The 23,154-nt window shown below is 38.0% G+C and overlaps 1 protein-coding gene across 1 annotated transcript in view; it reads left to right on the plus strand.

The window, feature by feature from the left end:
- LOC121387479 (thrombospondin type-1 domain-containing protein 4-like) overlaps nucleotides 1-23,154 on the plus strand; it is a 168,577-nt gene that overhangs the window by 120,126 nt on the left and 25,297 nt on the right. Inside the window, exons 6-8 of the mRNA XM_041518616.1 lie at nucleotides 5,623-5,830; nucleotides 20,915-21,087; nucleotides 22,978-23,082. Coding sequence (XP_041374550.1) covers nucleotides 5,623-5,830; nucleotides 20,915-21,087; nucleotides 22,978-23,082 — 486 coding nt within the window. The remainder of the gene's footprint in view (nucleotides 1-5,622; nucleotides 5,831-20,914; nucleotides 21,088-22,977; nucleotides 23,083-23,154) is intronic.

Raw genomic sequence — 23,154 nt, forward strand, 5'->3', positions numbered from 1 at the left:
TTACAAAATGTCGTTAATAAATGGAGTGTGGTGGTTATGAAGATGGTTGAATAAAGTACATTTAGGGACAAATCAAATTATATTTATTCAGGTAATACTTTGTTAGACCATTAAATAGGTCAGTGGTCTGTGACAATATGCTTTTAATTCTAATTGTGTGTGGTGTCAAACTATACCTGTTTGAAGGTTCTTGTTGTGAAAACACAACATACCCTGTAAGTGCTGTAAACATGTCTGGTGTGACCCCAGTCATCTCTGGTATGTTATCTGTCCCTGGCTTTGTGTCAGTCAGATTCTTGATGCCACTGCAAACACCCAGGCAATTATAGTGCAATTAACATTTTGATGTAAAACTAAGCCATGGTTTTCAGAGTCTTAAACTGTGTGGTCGTAATTTGAGCTAGAATTTAAGTTTCTGTTACTCCTGATTGTCAAAACTGTGATGTGTGCTTTTAATGATTGTACAAACAAATATCTTAATAGTCTTTGTGTTTGAGTTGCACTGACTGTAGTTTGAAATTAGCTATTAACATTTTGATGTAAAACTAAACCATTGGTTTTGGAATCTTAAGCATTAGTCTTACCAGTAGTCTGAGTAGGCAACTTTTATTACATTTGTTTGGAAGGAAGGAAGGAAATGTTTTATTTAACGACGCACTCAACACATTTTATTTATGGTTATATGGCGTCAGACATATGGTTACGGACCACACAGATATTGAGGCAGGAAACCTGCTGTCGCCATTTCATGGACTGCTCTTTTCGATTAGCAGCAAAGGATTTTTTATATGCACCATCCCATAGACAGGATAGCACAAACCACAGCCTTTGATGTACCAGTCGTGGTGTACTGGCTGAAGCGAGAAATAGCCCAATGGGCCCACTGACGGGGATCAATCCCAAACCGACCGCGCATCAAGCTGGGCTACGTCTTGCCCCCTACATTTGTCTAATGTTATATACATGTAACTGTCGATAAAATGTGTTGAATGCATTGTTAAAGGGATGGGGTGGGACGTATCCCAGTGGTAAAGCAGTCGGTTTGGTATCGATCCTCTTCGGTGGGCCGATTGGGCTTTTTCTTCTTCCAGCCAGTGCACCATGACTGTTACATCAAAGCTTATGGTATATACTGCCCTGTCTGTAGGATGGTGCATATAAAAGAACCCAGCAAGAGTGGGTTTCCTCTCTCAATATCTATATGGTCCTTAACCATATGTCTGATGCCATATAACCCTAAATAAAATGTGTTGAGTGCGTCGTTAAATAAAAGATTTCTTTCTTTTTTTGTTAAAGGGACAGTCCTGAGTTTGTAGCCATTGCAGCGATAACACGGCCATGGTGGCAACTACTATTTCATACTAAATACATTTTTTGCTTGTTTGGTGATTAATAAATCAATGTGCTCTAGTGGTGTCATTAATCAATTTTTTTTATAAATTCTTGTTTAGAATACCAGTGTCTATCTATCAAATGTGTTTGCGGTGGTATACTAATGTTTGTAGCATTCCATGTTTACTTTAATTTGTGATATATATATATATATATATACATAAGAAATTATTGGGAGGTAAAATCCAGTTTGGGCTTCTACAAACATTAGGACAACAACAAACACCTTGTAAATACAGATACTGATATTCTAGATAAGAAAATTTATTTAATTTGTATGTTGCGTCATCAAAAAGGCTCTATTGGTCGGAAACATTTTACAATGGTTGTAAACTTAGCAGTGTCCCTTTAAATAAAACATTTCTTTCTTCCTTTCTTTTACATTTGATTTTCAACCATGATGTGTGTGCTCTTGATCATGGCAGAAAATCTTTTAGTCTTTGGCCATTGTTTGAAATTATGGCTGTTAACATTTCTTTATAAAATGAAACTTCTTGTTTCTTTATTTCTTAGAATTTAGCATTGCAATCCTAGTTTGAGCAAGCCATTTCCATTGCTTTTGATTTTCAGCAATGGTTTGTTTTCTTGATCTTTGAAGAGAACCTTTTGATTTGGGTTAATACTCATCAGTTTCTGAGAAGCAATCTGTTAGGGTTTGGGTTTGGGTTGATTCTCATCAAATTGTATCAGAGTTTCTGAGAAGCAATCTGTTAGGGTTTGGGTTTGGGTTGATTCTCATCAAATTGTATCAGAGTTTCTGAGAAGCAATCTGTTAGGGTTTGGGTTTGGGTTGATTCTCATCAAATTGTATCATAGTTTCTGAGAAGCAATCCGTCAGGGTTTGGGTTTGGGTTGATTCTCATCAAATTGTATCAGAGTTTCTGAGAAGCAATCTGTTAGGGTTTGGGTTTGGGTTGATTCTCATTAAATTGTATCAGAGTTTCTTAGAAGCAATCCGTTAGGGTTTGGGTTTGGGTTGATACTCATCATATTGTATCATAGTTTCTGAGAAGCAATCCGTTAGGGTTTGGGTTTGGGTTGATACTCATCATATTGTATCATAGTTTCTGAGAAGCAATCCGTTAGGGTTTGGGTTTGGGTTAATACTCATCATATTGTATCATAGTTTCTGAGAAGCAATCCGTTAGGGTTTGGGTTTGGGTTTGGGTTGATTCTCATTAAATTGTATCAGAGTTTCTTAGAAGCAATCCGTCAGAGTTTGGGTTTGGGTTGATTCTCATCAAATTGTATCAGAGTTTCTGAGAAGCAGTCCGTCAGGTTTTGGGTTTGGGTTGATTCTCATCAAATTGTATCAGAGTTTCTGAGAAGCAATCCGTTAGGGTTTGGGTTTGGGTTGATTCTCATCAAATTGTATCAGAGTTTCTGAGAAGCAATCCGTTAGGGTTTGGGTTTGGGTTGATTCTCATCAAATTGTATCAGAGTTTCTGAGAAGCAATCCGTTAGGGTTTGGGTTTGGGTTGATTCTCATCAAATTGTATCAGAGTTTCTGAGAAGCAATCCGTTAGGGTCTGGGTTTGGGTTGATTCTCATCATATTGTATCAGAGTTTTTGAGAAGTAATCCTTTAGTCCCTGGGTTTGGGTTTGGAATTCACATGATGCCAAACTGAACCTAGAACTATGATCTTTATAGTCTAAGAAAGTATCCTTATTTTGAATTATTTTTTGTCCATAAACAATAATGCTCCATAAGACAATATACCAATATAAAATGACATCAGATATGACATGACGTTCCATGATGACGGAAATTAACAAACTCCTGTTGCTATGGTTGGACCAATGGGATGACGTTATAGTGTTGCTACGGTTGGACCAATGGGATGACGTTATAGTGTAATGAATGTAACGGAAATTAACAAACTCCTGTTGCTACGGTTGGACCAATGGGATGACGTTATAGTGTAATGAATGTAACGGAAATTAACAAACTCCTGTTGCTACGGTTGGACCAATGGGATGACGTTATAGTGTAATGGGATGACGTTATAGTGTAATGAATTTAACGGAAATTAACAAACTCCTGTTGCTACGGTTGGACCAATGGGATGACGTTATAGTGTAATGGGATGACGTTATAGTGTAATGAATGTAACGGAAATTTAATTATCATTGCCTAAAAGAACATTTTGAATTAGGACCCAGAACCCTATTTTGTGGTAATATATATGTCGGCAGAGCCCTCAAAAGTACCTGTCTCGGGCGGCAAATCCTGAAACAGCTTTTGCCGCCGCCTACTGTTTGTTGATGGTAAAAAAAAAGTGCTTTCTCTTCTTTAATAAAGTCTCCTAAAATTGTTCAGTTGCTGCATTTAATGGATGGTGACTGATTTGCGCTAACAGAGGCCATGAGAATGCATCTCAGAAGTTAAATTTTTCAAATGTTTCTCGGGGAGGGCCCCCAGACCCCCTGCTTTGCCCCCTGCTATCATCACTGTTGTAACCTGCTACTTCTTAAACTATTGAGGGCGCTGTGTCGGTTAATATTACAAGACATACACTATATGCACTGTGAGCTCTTATGCATGTAGGGTCTACTAGTTTGAATGATGACAACATGAATTTAACATAATACATGTGCTTTTGTTTTGTCAAATCATTCATCATGATTGCTCAGTGAATACATTTGGTTCAACCTGTACATGCTATTAAACTGGTTCTGCTGAATTAAGTTGATAGATATGGAGTGCTATGGTATTATTATGTGAGTTAAAATCCTCAACATACATGTAGATGAAATACACCCAGGCTACCCAGCTGACATTTCCGTCAGTCTAATATTACCATTGTGCCTTGTAGCAGAATGTAGCCCAGTGGTAAAGTGGTCACCTGATGCGCGGTCACTCTAGGCTCGACACCACAACTGGTATATCAAAGGCTGTGGTATGTGCTATCCTGACTGTGGGATGGTGCATATAAAAGATCCCTTGCTACTAATGGAAACATGTAGCAGGTTTCGTCTCTTAAGACTGTGTAAAAAATTACCAAATGTTTGACATCCAATAGCCAATGATTAATAAAAACCATGTGCTCTAGTGGTGTTGGTAAACAAAACAAACTTTAACTCTACGTTTGATCCCCATTGAATGACCCATTAATTGGGCTATATTTCATGTCCCAGCCAGTGCACCACAAGTGGTATACCGAAGGTTGTGGTATGCAAAAGATCCCTTGCTACTAATGGAAAAATGTGGTGGGTTTCCTTTCTAACACTGTATGTAAAATTACCAAATGTTTGACATCCAATAGCTGATGATTAATAAATCAATGTGTTCTAGTGGTGTCATTAAACAGAACAAATTTTATCTTTATATTGTTCTGAAATGTGGAAGAAAAGTCTTTAAGGACTTAAGTTCATACTTGGGCATTGTATTAATTGCCGTAACCATATGTCTGACGCCATATAACTGTAAGTAAAATGTGTTGAGTGTGTTGTTAAATAAAACGTTTGCTTCCTTGTATTAATTGTTCTAATAAAGACGCTACAGCTGTGATCTGCCATTATATATCCACATCAGATGTGACGGCTAGAGATTAATGGACTCCATCATATGTGGTCATGTGAGATCAATAAGTACACCCGAGGTGTGGAAATTTCAACCCGGGACCAGGCTTGCCGAGTCCCAAGCCAGTGCACCACGACTGGTATATCAAAGGCTGTGGTATGTACTACCCTGTCTGTGGGATGGTGCATATAAAAGATCCCTTGCTGCTAATCAAAAAGAGTAGCCCATGAAGTGGCGACAGTGGGTTTCCTCTAATAATATCTGTGTGGTCCTCAACCATATGTATGATGCCATATTATACCGTAAATAAAATGTGTTGAGTGCGTTATTAAATAAATCATTTCTTTCTTTTTTGCTGAGTCCCAGAGTTGAAATTTTCACCATGATGGGTTACAATGTACCTGGATTTGTTTCTGCGCAACCGCAGATTTTCAACTCTCAGTTTCCTGTAATAAAGTGTTTAGTATCTTACATCATGAAGTGTTCCTACATGTATATCATATTGTAATAATGTTAAAGATGTAATTTAAAAAGAAATTATGTTCCATTTCTCCCTAAATCTAAATTATTTGGAGGAAGAATTGTACGATTCTCCCCCTTTCATCAGTATAGCTTGAAGCTGAAAGATCCAATTTTGAATATATGCTAATGGTCAATCAGATTTGAAAATCAGTCACTCTGTATTGCATCGTTTATTTATTTCCAGGATGTTGGGTGTGACGGTATCGCTGGTTCTGGAACTGAAGTCGACCAGTGTGGGGTGTGTGGGGGTGACAACAAGTCATGTCGTATTATTTCTGGGATCTTCACCCGAACCCACCTGAAACACTTCGGGTACAACGCCATCACGACAATACCCGCAGGAGCGTGCAACATTAACATCACAGAACTAGCACGAAGTCGAAATTATCTCGGTGAGTGCTGGGAATGGTTTGCTTTTAGGTTGGGAGTAAGGGGGTGGGAGCAGGGGAGGAATCCTTTGCTGTTCAGGAATGGATGTAGCTTTAATGTAGTCATTGGTAGAGTATTCGTCTGAGTTACAGTAGATCAAAGGATTAACATCCCTTAATATACACATGCAAACATGCATGCACGTGCATACAGCCAACATACCTGGTATATAAAACACAAATACACAACAACACAAAATAGGCACACGCACACGCACACACACAAACACACATTCACACATTCACACACACATTCACACACACACATTCACACACACACATTCACACACACATTCACACACACACACATACACTCACACACATACACACTCGCTCACAAACACACACTCACACACACATTCACACACACATTCACACACACATTCACACGCACACACACACACACACACATTCACACACACACACACTCACACTCATACACACTCGCTCACACACACACAAACACATTCACACACACATTCACACACACATTCACACACACAAACACACACTCATACACACTCGCTCACACACACACACACACACATTCACACACACACATTCACACACACATTCACACACATTCACACACACAAACACACACTCATACACACTCGCTCACACACACACAAACACACATTCACACACACACATTCACACACACACACTCACACTCATACACACTCGCTCACACACACACACACACACACACACACATTCACACACTCACACTGACACATACACGCACATGCGCACACATTCACACACACATACATACACAACACACACACACACTCACACTCACTCGCACTCGCATACGCACACGCTCACACTCACACTCGCACTCACACTCACACACATGCACATACATACATGTATGTGTACAAATATTCAAATAATATATAAATTGTAGTGTAGTAATGCCTCATACATACTTGAATTAATAATAAATATTGTGTTTATACCTCATTGTATGAATAGCTGGTCAAAACATGTTTGAGTAAACCTGCACCTCGTGCATTTTTTTTATGACTCTTATTGATATACATGTAATACAGCCCATATTACTGGAAGAAAAAACACCACAACTTAATAGATCACTTTAGGTTTTGACACAAAATGTCATCAAGTCGGTGAGCTGAAATTTCCTTGACCTATTTTGTCTTCCTCACATAATTTTTTGTTTGTTACTTTGTGAATGTGTGAGGAGAGAATGGCCATGGAACGTGATAGTAATTACATCGGAGAGAGTGCCATTTTGACCAGCTGTTTGAAGTGGTTTTTCACACTTAAATTAGGAAACCACGCTGGCAGATTGTGTCTTAAGCAAATCAGAAAGTTAAAGACTGTTATCTATATGTGGGTAGCTTTTGTACCTTATGCACTTTCTCTACTCAAACATTTTAATTCAGGAAAATATGCCCACAGATTTTGTGTTAAGCAAATGTAAAAGTAAAAAATTGTCGTCTATGTGTGTAGCATTTGTAGGCTACCTTATGTATTTTTCCTCCTCAACCACTTAATTCAGAAAAATGTGCCAACAGATTTTGTCTTAAGCCTCGGTGGCACAGTGGTTAAGCCATCGGACTACAGGCTGGTATGTACAGGGTTCGCCGCCCAGTACCGGCTCCAACCCAGAGTGAGTTCTTAAGGGCTCAATGGGTAGGTGTAAGGCCACTACACCCTCTTCTCTCTCACTCACTAACCAACACTAACCCACTGTCCTGGACAAATAGCTAAGGTGTGTGCCCAGGACAATGTGCTTGAACCTTAATTGGATATAAGCATGAAAATAAGTTGAAATGTATAAAAGTTAAAAACTCATTTATATGTGTAGCTTTTGTAGCTTTTTCTCCTCAGACACTTAATTCAGGAAAATGTGCCAACGGATTTTGTCCCAGACCAGTCTTAGACAGCACTCATGACAGATTCTCTGATAAGACACAGCTCAGAAATTTTCTTGGAGTGAAACCAACCTATACTACTCAAAAGAATTTAAGGGTCAGACGATATTTTCGACATTATTTTCTGAATGTCAATTATATTAGCTAGACCATAATGTTACGCATGGTATTGTTCCATTTTGACGAAAGTGGGTCTAAGCAACCCATAAATGAATTAAAATCCACTGTCATTGACACTGTCGACTAGTTCTAATGGCGAAAACATGCTTACATTTGCACGTAAATTAGGGCGAAAGCGAAAGGTCTCCTAAGTGCCCATAACTTGCTTTTTCACAAAGCGCTTCATTTGTACGCTTTGCATGTGTATTCCATGTTCCCAATGCTGAATTTCCGTATAATTGGAGCTTGCGTTCGTGTACGGTGCACACTCCAAATTCGACAATGGTACGACGTCAACTGACTATCGAAGATCGAGGAAGGGCTATTGCTTGGCTTCAGGATGGCAATATGCAAAGAAATGTTGCTCTGAGACTTGGTGTCAGTCAGAGTGTCGTTGGCCGACTGTGGCAACGGTACCAAGCAACGAATTCTGTTCGAAATCGTCCACGTTCGGGCAGACCCGAAGCACTACAAATAGAGAGGACCGCTACATCACCAATATGGCTCTACATCAACGCACAACCACTGCACGCCGATTACGTGACAATCTGCGGACTGCGACTGGAACTCGAGTGTCTGATCAAACCATACGCAATTGTCTGAGAGCCAATAATCTACGCTGCCATCGCCAGGCTGTTCGACCACCACTCCTACCACGTCACAGAATGGCCAGACGTCACTGGTGCACGCTTCATCTGCAGTGGCAACATGTTCAGTGGGGTCGAGTGATGTTCACTGATGAGTCCAGGTTTAGTCTCCAGTTCAACGACAGTCGGGTTCGTGTCTACAGACGTCCTGGGAAGCGCTTCGCTGATGTTAACGTTAGACAACGTCACTGGTTCGGTGGTGGCAGCATCATGGTGTGGGGCAGCATCTCTATCCACCACAGGACCCCCCTCTATGTGGTGGATGGCAATCTGAATGGAATCCGCTATCTGAATGGGATTATCCGGCCGTTGGTTCTCCCAGGCCTTCAGCAGATTGGCGGCGGGGCAGTTCTGCAGGATGACAATGCCAGACCCCACCGCGCCAGGGTGGTAACGGACTTTCTCAGACAACAAGGTATCGCCAGGATGGATTGGCCAGCATATTCGCCTGACTTGGCCCCAATAGAGCACGCCTGGGACGAATTAGGCAGGAGAGTTCGGGATAACCATGCCCCTCCGGCCAACCTTCATGATCTGGGTCAACTTCTTATGGCAGAGTGGCAGGCCATTCCCCAAGAGTTCTTCAGACGTCTGATCAACAGCATGAGGCAATGATGTGTCAAGTGTATTTGCGCCAGGGGTGGATTCACACACTATTAAACGAATGTTCTAATGTGTAAAATCCATGTTTGACAACTTTCAACTTTGACAGCATGTCATGTGACTTTCTTGTATACAGTGACGTTTATTTGTGGTTTTTTGTAAATATGGAACAATAAATTAAATTTTTGGTGTAGTTTACATCATCAATCTAATACACTCTGAAACTTATTTGGTTATAAATTTTTTACCCTTAAATTCTTTTGAGTAGTATATATTAAGCAAATATAAACTTCTTCCTTTTTTCTCTCCTGTTAAGTCTTGTTCCACTCAAACACTTAAATCAGGAAACCAAGTCAGCAGATTTTGTCTCAAGCAAATGTGAACTTGAAAACAAGTATTTATATATGTGTGTAGTTGTTGTACTTTGTGAACTTCCTCCTCCCATTAAGGTAGTCCTATTCCTGTCTCAGAAGTTCAGAGATGTTAGAAATACCATCTCCATGAACTACCAGAATAGTTAAAGGGACATTCCTGAGTTTGCATGATGTAATGTTTAAGTTGTTATCAACTAACGGAGACTTTTTGATGATTGTAATTACATATTAAATATATTTTTCTGCATAAAATATTAGTGGCTGTATATTAAACGTGTTTCTGATCGTTCTAATATTTGTACTAGGTTAAATTGTATTTTATTTCCTAAAATAAGTTTTTTTGTATGTACGAAATTATTTGAAGGCAAATCCAGTTTGGGCTTCTTACAAATATTAAGACGACCAGAAATACATTAAATACACAGACAATGATATACTAAACAAGAAAATATATTTAAAGGAGACCAGACACTAAACCATATATACGGCGTAATGAATTGTTTGCCGTCATAAACCACAACACGCAACTACCGCGCTCCCCTTATTGACTAAGTTAAGCGTGCCAGTCTTGGTTGGGGTGTTTTTCCGCCGATTTCCGATGTTTGCTGGAAACTGTCGACAATTGATGAGCTAGACCCATGACGTCATCGATGAGAGGAAAACTGAAGAAACTACCAAGCAGCATGGACGAACTTAGCGATTCGAGTGACGAAGAATTGTGTCCAGCTTGTGCTAATGGCATCAAACCATATCAGTTTGAACCACTTATCAGAGACTTTGTCCCTAATCCTGGAAATGTTGTCTTAGACGAAGATTCGGATGAATCAACTGCCGACGAAGACAAGGAAGCCACACGGTCATAGACTAGCATACAAGCATTTTTTAAAACATAATTATTTATGACATTTTTAATGTAAACTGAAGCAAATGGACCTAATTAGAAGAAAAGCACACAAAATTTAATAATATTTCATCATAAATCTTGTTCAGCATAGATGTAAATATGACACGTCAGTGGATATTCCATAGGCCAATTTCGCAAATTTGCAAAAAGCATCCCCTCCTCACCAAAGCAAGATATAATAATTTAACAAAAAACTTTGTTTTCTTAACTAGTTACCTTCCAAGTTTTAATGTGTTTGGTTAAACCGTGTATTTTTAATTATTAAGAAAATGTGTTATGAGTCTGCCGAAACTGTCCACAGCCGGGTACAGAAACACAGAAATGTTGGAAAATATTATACTGTTGCCACATACTGCCACATACTGACAATCACTTTACAACTAATATTCGACAATATTATTATGTAGTCTTTGCATTTATTAATATAAAATACAACAGACCCGTAGGAACTGGGGAGGGGCAGGCCTATGGGCTTGTTCTCCATCACACACTCTAGGATGAAAATGTATGTTTTAAGTTTTCACTACTTTGCATAAATAAAGATGATATAAAGATAAAAATATCTAGTTTGTATTCCTCACTAGAGACTGTATTCCCCCTCCCCCCTCCCCCCACTTCAAATATCGTTCCTACAGGCCTATACAAATGTAGATACTATGTAGAGGGTGAGGTTAGGAACCAGTTCCTTTATCTTAGGATTTTGTAATCATGATTTCAAACCAACTGTTTCAGGTAATTTGCTCCACGTACTGACATAAAACACATTTGTTATATATTGAAATAAAATAAAAATAATTACAATATATCCAGTGTTATTTTCTTTAATCATTCATGTGAGCTTTTCTTTATCACATTAATTTTTGCCATTGTAACCAAAATCTGATGTAGAGTTTATACCCGGTCCGTCAGTGCCCAAGTCGTTCCTGCGGGCCTGTAAAAACTAAACTGGAGTATATTGGGTGGTTATACATGTGTGTAGGTTTGAAATGTTTTTTTTATTGAACATTTTATTTCATGCACTTTTATAAATTTTAAACAGCAATTATGTTACTATAATCTATCAAAAAAAATAAAACATTATATATATACACATTAATTTCTGAGATTTTTTTAGTACATACATGTAAGTTTACCCTCCGCACCCTCTGGCAGAGGTATTAAAATAATTATTTGGTGTAGAGTATTTTTAATATGACATACAGAAAGCATTAAAAAGTACAATTTTATTATGCTTTAATAATCGACATTAGCTTTAAAACTAATTAACCATCATTCCTTCTGGCCACAGTACATATGTTGTTCCTGCCAAAGTGTTAGCATTTTAATTTTAATGACAATATACTGAACTGACTATAAACATTGTTAACTAACGTAATAATTCATGTTTTGAAGGTGTTTTGTTATAAGGTTAACAAACCAACTAGATCAAGAGACGTTAGTATGGAGTCGTTATGGGCTGTCAGTGAAAATTAATTTGGTAATTATAGGTAAATAAATGTGAAGTTTAAATATTCGTATGTGAACAAATTGCAATACCTTTATTTAATGTATATCTTAAGTACATACTTGTTTTAATTTTCACATTGTAAATGTACCATAACCTGCTTTATTTAGTTGGTGTAAAACCCGTTCGACGACAATAATGCGTCCATGTTTTAAAACAACTTTCGTTTTTTTGGAAATCGAAACCATGATGTTGGCTATTTCTTGGGATGCATTGCTGTTACTGTTGCAGTTATACACTGCGCAGTTAACCATCATATAATTACGTCGACAGTATATAATAACACTAATTATCTTGTAAATTAAATTTCCGATAAACCTGGAGACAAAAAAAAAAAAAAAAGACGACTAAAAGGCACAACCAAAGAATCAACACATGTACCAGTATTTCTTGATAACTCTCACCAATGATGTATTGCCTCGCTTTCGTTCAGATCTATGCATAATCCCGCCCACTTCTGTTTTTACCCCAAACCTAAGATGCGCAGCTGACCAGTGCCTCGCAGCAAGCCGGGCGTTAGAGTAATGCGGTCTTTGATGCTAACTTAATCCATTACACACTACATGTCTTTTGGTGTCCGGTCTCCTTTAATATGTAAGTTTAATCGTAGAAATATTTTATTAGTTGGAAACATCTTACAATGCAGTAAACTCAGTAATGTCCCTTTAATATCAAATGATCGGCATAAAAAAGGATGAGGGTACAGTATATGGTGTCTTCTTTATCTGTACTTTACATACAACAAATTTGAATAATTTGATAAATATTGTTGCTAATGGAAAAGAACCAATTTAGAAACCACCTTACAAATACTTTGTATGTGACGTTTAGATGTTCAACTTCATGATACTTTTATATTCCACCATACCGTGTGTTGGTTTTTTCTGTAATATAATTTCAAGCCATGTAAAGTTTCTTTTGGATGTCAGTATAGTGAAAAAAAGGAGACTGGACAATTTTCATGCAATATCCCAACTATAGGGAACTATAATTGAGATAAAAACAATTGTTTTTAAAATCTGTCAATTGGCCAATAGAGATCCATTCTGTGAATCCATCATCATATGTGTGCTCTACCATTGGGCTACATCTAGACGTTTTCTAAGGACATGCCAACTTCATATAATAATAATATTTATCCTATAACTTACCCATGATATCCATGTCATAAACCCATAAGATCATTTAGTCTATTAACCCATTTAATAATGGTATGAAAATTTGCAAGGTCTCCAGATAATGTATTGTTGTGAATAGGTTATGTACTTACAAGCCAACCAGACCTGTATACCTGAGTGTAACGTTTTCAGATATTTAGTTAAAATGTGTGACGTCATAGTAATTTGCACTAATCATGATGACATCATATTACCAATAGCGGCGACTTTAGTACTGTGATTTACTAAAATTTTAATTAAAATGTTATTTTAGAAGTGTTATAGGATAAATAGAATTCGCTACTCGTGTTTTTTAATATGTAAAATATCAACCATGTCTAGTTAATCGGTATTTGTCTCGGCAGTTCCTCAACAAATACCAATTAACATAGACTCGGTTGATATTTTCCATATTAAAAAACACTTGTGACGAATCCTCTATATAACTACATTGTTGTACATGTACTTGTGTTAGAAGATTTATAAGCTTAGGTCATGATCATGATGAATTAATCTTCAGATGTGTTCTGTGAGTCTGTGTCTGTTCTGATGGTTTGATGGTGGAATAATCATGTCTGGTGATCTTGCGGTGTCACTGTTATTGTCGGCTGTCACACCCCGTGTAAATAAAGTCGTCGTGTGTTGACGTTTTGTCTTGTAGTTCGGTCACAGGTTCAGGAACTCCCATGAGTCCTGCCATTATTCTTGACAGCTTTATACCTCACTGTTTTAAATTTTAAATTAGTCCCCAAGGTGTTGCAGGATACACCAGCAGCATGCTAATGGAGAAGGCCTAATAAGTTGTATAACTTGTGCCTAATCCATTTCTTTAAAAAGCAATACAATATGTTTAAATCAATGTTAAAGGGACAGACCCTAGTTTCAACCCATGAAAATACACACTGTGTTTAGTTAATCTACAAACCTGTTACACATTTGGAACCAGTTACAATTGAGTAAAACATGAGTCTGTGAGTTTGAAATGATGTAATACCCTGTAAAACTAGACTCCATAACTGTTACTTCTCAGACGCACATGCATTTTTAAAAATATGAGAAATGCATTTTGTAATATTAAAAACACCAGGATGACCAAAAACACTTCAAATGTACGGAAATGGATAACCTGAACAATAAAATCTAAGTATAGTATGATTTCAGTTACCAAAAACGGCTCTAATAGTAAAAAAATATGCCTTAGTGTTTAAAAACTATAAAAATGTGATGTGATAGAAGAGAATCGTATACCAGTCAAATTATTATTGAATGTTCAATGTCCTGACCATGCCACTGCTATAGCTGATTCTTATGGTTGAAACTGAGAACAAAAAACTTATTCTTTAAAACTTAGTTGTATATACATGTATGGAATGTAGTATATATGTACATTGTTATGACGTATGTTGCTAATTAAATAAAACAAGAATGAATATAAAATTCAGTAAATATACATGTCTAAAATTCAGTAAATATACATGTCTATATATGTCTAAAGTATTAAAGATATTTGATTGGCTTCATTACATATCCAGAAATTAAATCATATGGCAAAAAATCACCTTCAAGTCTGTCAGCAAATTGCAAGAAATATTTAAACTTCCAGTCACAAATTGTCCATTGTAATTGACATTGTATCCACTCTAGACAGCTTTACAAGTGATGTTAGTTAGAATATAAGCTCTTGGTATAGTCTTCATGAGCCTACATATAGTTCTTCCTTGACTAAATGATGGTGTACAGTTCTGGATCATAATCCACAAAGATCTCTTAGGCTCTACTAGACAACAAAGCATCCTCATTGCAAGTCTTTTAGCATTGCACTGCGAGATCGCAAAGTTGCGAGAGCTTTATGAATTAGGCCCCTGGATCATAATTCACACAGGTCTCTTAGGCTCTGCTAGACAACAGAGCATCCTCTTTGCAAGTCTTTTAGCATTGCACTGCGAGATCGCAAAGTTGTGAGAGTTTGGTGAATTAGGCCCCTGGAGCTTATGCAGCACAGACTAGGGATCTCCAATGATTCAGGAATGTCCCTTTAACTTCTAGTCACAAATTGTCCATTGTAATTGACATTGCATTGGCAGTGATGTTAGTTGAAACATAAGCTGTTGGTATAGTCATCTTGAGCATACATATAGTTTTTTCTTGACTAAACCGGCCTCGGTGGCGGCGTGGCAAGCCATCGGTCTACAGGCTGGTAGGTACTGGGTTCGGATCCCAGTCGAGGCATGGGATTTTTAATCCAGATACCGACTCCAAACGCTGAGTGAGTGCTCCGCAAGGCTCAGTGGGTAGGTGTAAACCCCTTGCACCGACCAGTGATCCATAACTGGTTCAACAAAGGCCATGGTTTGTGCTATCCTGCCTGTGGGAAGCGCAAATAAAAGATTCCTTGCTGCTAATAGGAAGAGTAGCCCATGTAGTGGCGACAGCGGGTTTCCTCTCAAAATCTGTGTGGTTGTTAACCATATGTCTGACGCCATATAACTGTAAATAAAATGTGTTGAGTGCGTCGTTAAATAAAACATTTCTTTCTTTCTTTCTTTCCTTGACTAAATGACAGTGTACAGTTCTAAGCCCTATTCCACGAAGCAATAATTACAGGGCTTCTAGAATTTTATAAAAATCCACTAGCCATGGGATCAGTGATTTTAAAAAATGTACTAGCCATGGTTAACTATTCACTAGCCCTGCTTTAAATAAATACAATTTTACTAATAGTAATAATTAAATATGTCACCTAAAGAGGGAGATTGAGCTTAAAAATCCTTAGATTGGGGTGGAAAGAGGGGACAGGATATTCATATTTACAAAATATGTAAATGCTGCATTTGACAAGGGTTTTTTTTCCCACTAGCCATCGGGCTAGTTATAGTAATTATTTACTAGCCCAACACTGAATATCACTAGCCATGGGAGTGGGGCTACCATAATCTAGAATCCCTGCGATATTAGCCCTAAGATCACCGTAACTGCACAGCTAATATATGCACTTAAGGTGATCTTAGTGCTAAGATCGCTTTGTGGAACGGGGCCCTGGAGCTTATGCAGCACAGACATGGGATCTCAGATGTAGTACAAGATGGTAATTTAAACCAATCATGCAAATGACATAACCAGATGAATCTGTCCCATCTAGGCATTGTTACCTGGGTCTACCAGATCTTGGCTAATAAGCCAGTGTTGGACATATCACAGATCTGTTTCATAGTAAAGAAATGAGGATCCATGTCACATGGTAAAGTCTTGCAGTGTGTGCCAGTTTTGCACCAACCTATAACATGCCAGTTGCTCTCTCTCTCTCTCTCTCTCTCTCTCTCTCTCTCTCTCTCTCTCTCTCTCTCTCTCTCTCTCTCTCTCTCTCTCTCTCCCCTCTCTCCCCTCTCTCTCTCTCTCTCTCCCTCTCTCCTCTCTCTCTCTCTCTCTGTCTCTGTCTCTGTCTCTGTCTCTGTCTCTGTCTCTGCTGTTGTTATACAGCCGTGGCATCTTTCTGCTAACTTTCTTGTATAAAATCAGCTGATTTTTGGTTTTGCAGTTGGGAAGCCAACATGAATAGTCAAACTGCAACATGTCTTTCAAAGTCAATGTATGTTAAAAATGATGTTTGTAAAATGTTGGAAGTGACCTTAATATAGGCATTGTCAATCCCCAACCTATAGTAGTTAATAAATATAATTTAAAACAGGTCATTACCATGTCCAGTTCATTCAGATATGATATTTGTATTAAAAGACAGTATACATGAACCTTAAATTGATATGTGGAAATGAATGGATGGATGTGTGGATGGATGGATGGATGGATGGATGGATGGTTGATTGGATGAATGGATGGATAGATGTGTGGATGAATGGATGGGTGGATGGATGGATGGATGGTTGATTGGATGGATGGGTGGGTGGGTGGATGGATGGTTGATTGGATGGATGGGTGGATGGATGGATGTGTGGATGGATGGATGGATGGATGGATGGATGGATGGATGGATGGATGGATGGATGGATGGATGGATGGATGGATGGATGGATGGATGAATCGATGAATCAATGAATCGATGGATGGATTCATCAGTGATGCAAAGTAATGAATGAAAAAGTTATTGCTAAATGTGCAATTGTTTTAATGGGAAAAATTATTTGTTTTTTTGACTTACGATTATAATTACATTTTCTGAATATTTAAATGTGCAAATTTAATCCCTATCCATTCTGAATCCACCCTTATTTAACTCTCAAACTATATAGATGACCACGAAATTAAAAAAAAGAAGGAAAAAAAAGAGAAAAACATATATTATAGAGAGTCCAGCCTCTATAATATGTGTATATATATCAAACAGCTAAAGACATTTCTATTTGTTCTCATGGGTCAACACTAACAGTTTATGGACTGCTAAAAAAGTACAATAACTTCTCCCGGGTAGTGAACCACAGGGTCATGTTGCTGCTGTCACTGGCACACGCTGTGTGCAAACAGAACACCCGACTAGCCGTCCGCTCCATAGATAAACATGTTAGCGAGATCAAAGAATGAAAGGCCATGACAACTGTTTACATCACACCTCATTCCACTCTAGGTGACGGTCGTGGGAGGATTTAAGTAATTTTAAAAAATGCACCTACATATAGAACTGTTTGCATACATAGGCAAAATGTTTAGTCAGGTGTTATCAAAGGCTGTTACCCTGCTTATATTATAGACATAATTTTTAAAAAAGAAGAAGAACGAGAAATTAAAAAATGAGAGAAAAAGAAGATCAAAATATCTGGAGTTAAAGCTAGTTGTGTAGATATTAGTTTTTGAAGTTTCATTTCCAGTACTTACAAATTGCTACATTAAAGGGATTTTGGAAACACTGTATACATTCAATATCAGAATATTTGTATATTAGTTAATTTGGTTACAGTCTGGGTGTTAATTTGAAATTTCATTCCTAGTACAAATTGATATACATTAAAGGGATTTTCCAAAACATTCTACTTTCAAGTGTTTTCAAGTGTTTTTACATGTCCATGAAAATGGACTTGGCATGTCTTGACATTTATATCATTTTAGGACTTTACAGAATTTATCACATTGGGGGGAGGGGGAGGGGGAGGGGGAGGGGGCAAGAGGCATTAATGTATTTAGTATTTTGTGCCTGCTGGGTTTACTATAACTCCCAAAAGGCATATTTGGTTTAACTAAAATTTTATAATGTGTATACTGTTGAGCCGTGTTTTCCATATCAGTAAAATTAAATTAGTTCCTTTGGTTTGTATTGTTATATACCAGTAGTAAAGTATTTTTACTTGTCACCAAAATTATGCACTGAACAACAAAAGAATTGCAAAATTTATATTAATTTAGTTTTCTTCAATTTATTTAACATTATTCAGTTTAAATCCCATTAGTTTTTTGTGTCTCTTAAAGGAACATACTCTAGTTTTTTAAACACTGAGACATATTTTTGTGTCTGTTAAAGGAACATGCCCTAGTTTTTAAACACCGAGACATATTTTTGTGTCTGTTAAAGGAACATGCCCTAGTTTTTAAACACCGAGACATATTTTTGTGTCTGTTAAAGGAACATGCCCTAGTTTTTAAACACCGAGACATATTTTTGTGTCTGTTAAAGGAACATACCCTAGTTTTTAAACACTGAGACATATTTTTGACTTAGAGTTTATGATTTAGATTATAAATTTTCATACATTCGAAGTGTATTTGGTCATCCTGGTGTTTTTAACATCATAAAATGCATTTCTCATATTTTTAAAAACACACGTGCATCTGAAACTAGGGTATGTCCCTTTAAAGTTATCAGTGCCATGTAAATATTTTAGGTCATTTTAGACTCTTTGTTTCATGATTTTACCTACAGTATTAAGACTATACAGAGTCGGACATTGAAATATTGGTTTCATTTATTATTGTGCTTCGTGTCAGAAGTAACTGAATGTTTGTTCACGGTTCTAGCATCAGAAATAATATTCATTTTATTTTCAAATCTTAAATGACTTACTTATTTCCAATTAAGGTTTGAACATGCTCTCCTGGCCAGCTATACCTTAATTTGCAGGTTTTAGACTGAAGCCCATAAAATATTAGCAATTTGGTGAATTAGCTAAGAAAATCAGCTGCCAAATTCAAGTTTCACTTAGCAAGTTAACAGCAAAAATGACTATACATCTATAAACAACAGACACTTTTATTTAATTAGTTTTTACCGGCCTCGGTGGTGTCGTGGTTAGGCCATTGGTCTACAGGCTGGTAGGTACTGGGTTCGGATCCCAGTTGAGACATGGGATTTTTAATCCAGATACCGATTCCAAACCCTGAGTGAGTGCTCCGCAAGGCTCAATGGATAGGTATAAACCACTTGCACTGACCAGTGATCCACAACTGGTTCAACAAAGGCCATGGTTTGTTCCTCTCAAAATCTGTGTGGTCCTTAACCATATATGTCTGATGCCATATAACCGTAAATAAAATGTGTTGAGTGCGTCGTTAAATAAAACATTTCTTTCTTTAGTTTTTTTTTTCTTCAAATTTGTAATGAAATATACTAAAAGGCAAGAGTTATTGTGACACACAAAAGACAAAGATAATCGATGATAAGTTTTTACCGCCATATATGAAACGTTATAGCATGCAAAGGGAAATGTCCGAAGGTATGGAAACGTGCAATAGTCCCTGAAAATGGCACACCTGCCATATGCAAATGAGCCACATCACTAGAGTGAGTCCAGAGCGAAGTTCACACAGTCAGTATTTTGGCAAGTGTGTCCACCCTTGAGCATTGATACTGGCCTGGCACCATGGTTACATTGAGGCCACTAAACCCTGGAGAAACAAATGGTATGGGCCGTGAGGGTTACTGGTTGGAACCTGTTTCGCAGATGTGTGGTTCAGATCCATGTGTCTTGGCGAGGGGTTGTCACGGGTGGTCGGCCACTACGGGGACGGTCCCAGGCCTGGTTGTTTTGTTGATTTTGTTGCCATAAGTGCCATATGGTGTTTCTGAGGTCCCAGATTCAAGCATCCCTATGACTCGCCATCTGCCATTTTCAGTGAGGCGTGGCATGACGAAATTGCATCATACAGTTCACTAATGGTGTTTTTCTTACTTCTAGACTTCTGAAGGCTGCACAGAGTGGCAATGATTTGCGACTGAATGTCTGGCTTTTTATAGTGAACACTGGACAGCATTTCTCCCGAATATTCCATGTTTCTTGCACAAAGCATGCAATCACTGCAACAACTGCTTGGTTGCATTTTTTTTAGCTGTTTCATGCACATTTTCTCTGGTTTACATCCATAAATCCATTCACAAATTTATTACTCCAAACAATCCATATCACAATAACTTTTGCCTTTGAGTATATATTTGCCAAATTCAACTTTAATTTGCACTTTGCGATTTGACAAGTGACAGCTTAAACCCAGCTTTTTCTATATGGGCTGTCGGTCAAAAGCAATGGGTGATCAGGCATGGCGGAAGCAAGTTGACTGATAACAAAAGTGCAAAACAAAGTTTCTAGTGGGGTTCGAGGGTATACTCCTCTGTAAAATGTTTTAAACTAGATACTCTGAAATGAAATTTCCTACATTCTACAAGTAAAATTCATCTCTGCCTAAAAGATTTATTATCAATAATATTTTTTATTCAGAATTATTTGGGGGGGGGGGGGGGGGGGCTAGCCCTCCTTAATCCGCCTTGCCTGGTGATTGGTTAATTGTTAGTGAATAATGAGAAGTCATTATAGTGGTCTTCAATCCCAGTTTTAATTTATGTTTTTTGTTCTCCTTCACAGCGTTGAAAACAGAAGATGGGTCATATTTTTTAAATGGTAACAGAAGACTTCACCCCACAGGAAGTTACCATGGTGCGGGAACGGAATTCGAATACCATCGGCGGAAACATAACCGGTGTCCTGGAGAATGCATCCAAGCCAAGGGGCCTACAAACACGGCTGTTATAGTGGAGGTAATTAACATTTGAATGTCCTAGTCCTGTAAGTTTAAAGAAGCTGTTGGATAATTCTGATGTCTTGGTAAAAACATTCAATCCAGGAGATGGCAGGATGTAGCTCAGTGGTAAAGCGCTCGCTTGATACGCGATCGGTTTGGGATCAATCCCCGTCGGTGGGACCATTGGGCTATTTTTCGTCCCAACCAGTGCACCATCACTGGTATATCAAAGGCTGTGGTATGTACTACCCTGTCTGTGGGATGGTGCATATAAAAGATCCCTTGCTGCTAACTGAAAAGAGTAGCCCATGAAGTGGCGACAGTGGGTTTCCTCTCTCAATATCTGTGTGGTCCTTAACCATATGTCTGACGCCATTTAACTGTAAATAAAATGTGTTGAGTGCATCGTTAAATAAAATATATCCTTCCTTCAACCCAGAGGTTGTGGTTGAAGATATGACTAAGATTTGTATGATCTCACTAAACAGAAAAAATATCGGACAAGATGATGCAGTAAACTAAAAAATATTTTTGTGACGCTTTAAATATTGATTGCATAATTAAATTTCATTGAGATTTGTGTGTTAAAGGAATGCAAATGTTAATTCCTCTGAAGACTACATGTCAGAATTATCAAATGTTGGACATCCAATGGCCAATGATAAATTAGTCGGTGTGCTGTAGTGGTGTTGTTAAACAAAAACAAACTTATGCTGGAAGGAAGTACTTTGTAGTAAATACTGTATGCTCATTCTCATAAGACACCATTCATAACACCCTGTCGGTGGACCCATTGGGCTATTTCTTGCTCCAGCCAGTGCACCAAGTCTGGTACATCAAAGACCATGGTATGTGCTATCCTGTCTATGGGATGGTGCATATAAAAGATCCCTAGCTGCTAATCGAAAAAGAGTCTGCCATGAAGTGGCGACAGCGGGTTTCCTCCCTTAATATCTATGTGGTCCGTAACCATATGTCTGACGCCATATAACTGCAAATAAAATGTGTTGAGTGCGTCGTTAAATAAAACATTTCCTTTCCCATTCATAACACAACTTGTACATTTTCAGTTGTACATGACTCACTTTTGCTTATGGTGTATGATATAAGCAATATCGTATGGGAACCCATTTAGTATTCTGTATGCAAAAGTTTGTTTTGCTTAACAACAACACTAGATGACTTTGATTAATTAATCATTGGTTACTGGATGTCAAACATTTGGTAATTCTGGGGCCTAATTCACTAAACTCTCGCAACTTTGCGATCTCACAGTGCAATGCTAAAAGACTTGCCAAGAGGATGCTTTGTTGTCTAGCAGAGCCTAAGAGACCTTTGTGAGTTAGGCCCCAACGCCCCGTTCCATGAAGCGATCCTAGCACTAAGATCACCTTAGTGCATAAGGTAGCTATGCACTTAAGGTGATCTTAGGGCTAAGATCGCTTTGTGGAACGGGCCTCAGATATGTATAGTCTTCAGAGTAAACCCACTACATTGTTCCATCAGTAGCAAGCACTGGATCTTTGTATGTGATTTGCCACAAACTGGACAGCACATACCATGGCCTTTGATATACTGTACCAGTCATGGGGTACTAATTGAAATAGGAAAAAACATTAATCAAAAAATTAATCCACGGATGGTGTTCGATCCTCTGACTTGAGCATCTCAGGCAAATGATGTACCAACTGAGCTAGATCCCACCCTTTCTATTCTATTTCATTTTGTGGAGTTGAAGGCAGTCTTTCCTTCCCAAATTTTAAGCTGGAAGCAAATACTAAAAATTGAATTCTAAGCAGTTCTAGTGATTAGTCTCAAAATAAGATTTGTAATATGTAACTCTTTATAACCTTTTTTTTTCCATGACAATTTTTAAAGAAATTATTACAAATTCTTATTCTTTCAGCTTCTGTACTACCACAGAAACCCAGGCATCATGTACCACTTCACCATACCCAAGGACCTGATGGGTTCGGTGATGAAGCACATGATTGCTGAAGATGACAACAATGTGGAAAACTCCGGCAAACAGGGCCATCGACGAGACCCGAATCCGAGAACCAGGCACGAGACAACTCGCCAC

The sequence above is a fragment of the Gigantopelta aegis genome, chromosome 2, assembly GCF_016097555.1.
Source record: "Gigantopelta aegis isolate Gae_Host chromosome 2, Gae_host_genome, whole genome shotgun sequence".
Lineage (NCBI taxonomy): Eukaryota > Metazoa > Mollusca > Gastropoda > Neomphalida > Peltospiridae > Gigantopelta > Gigantopelta aegis.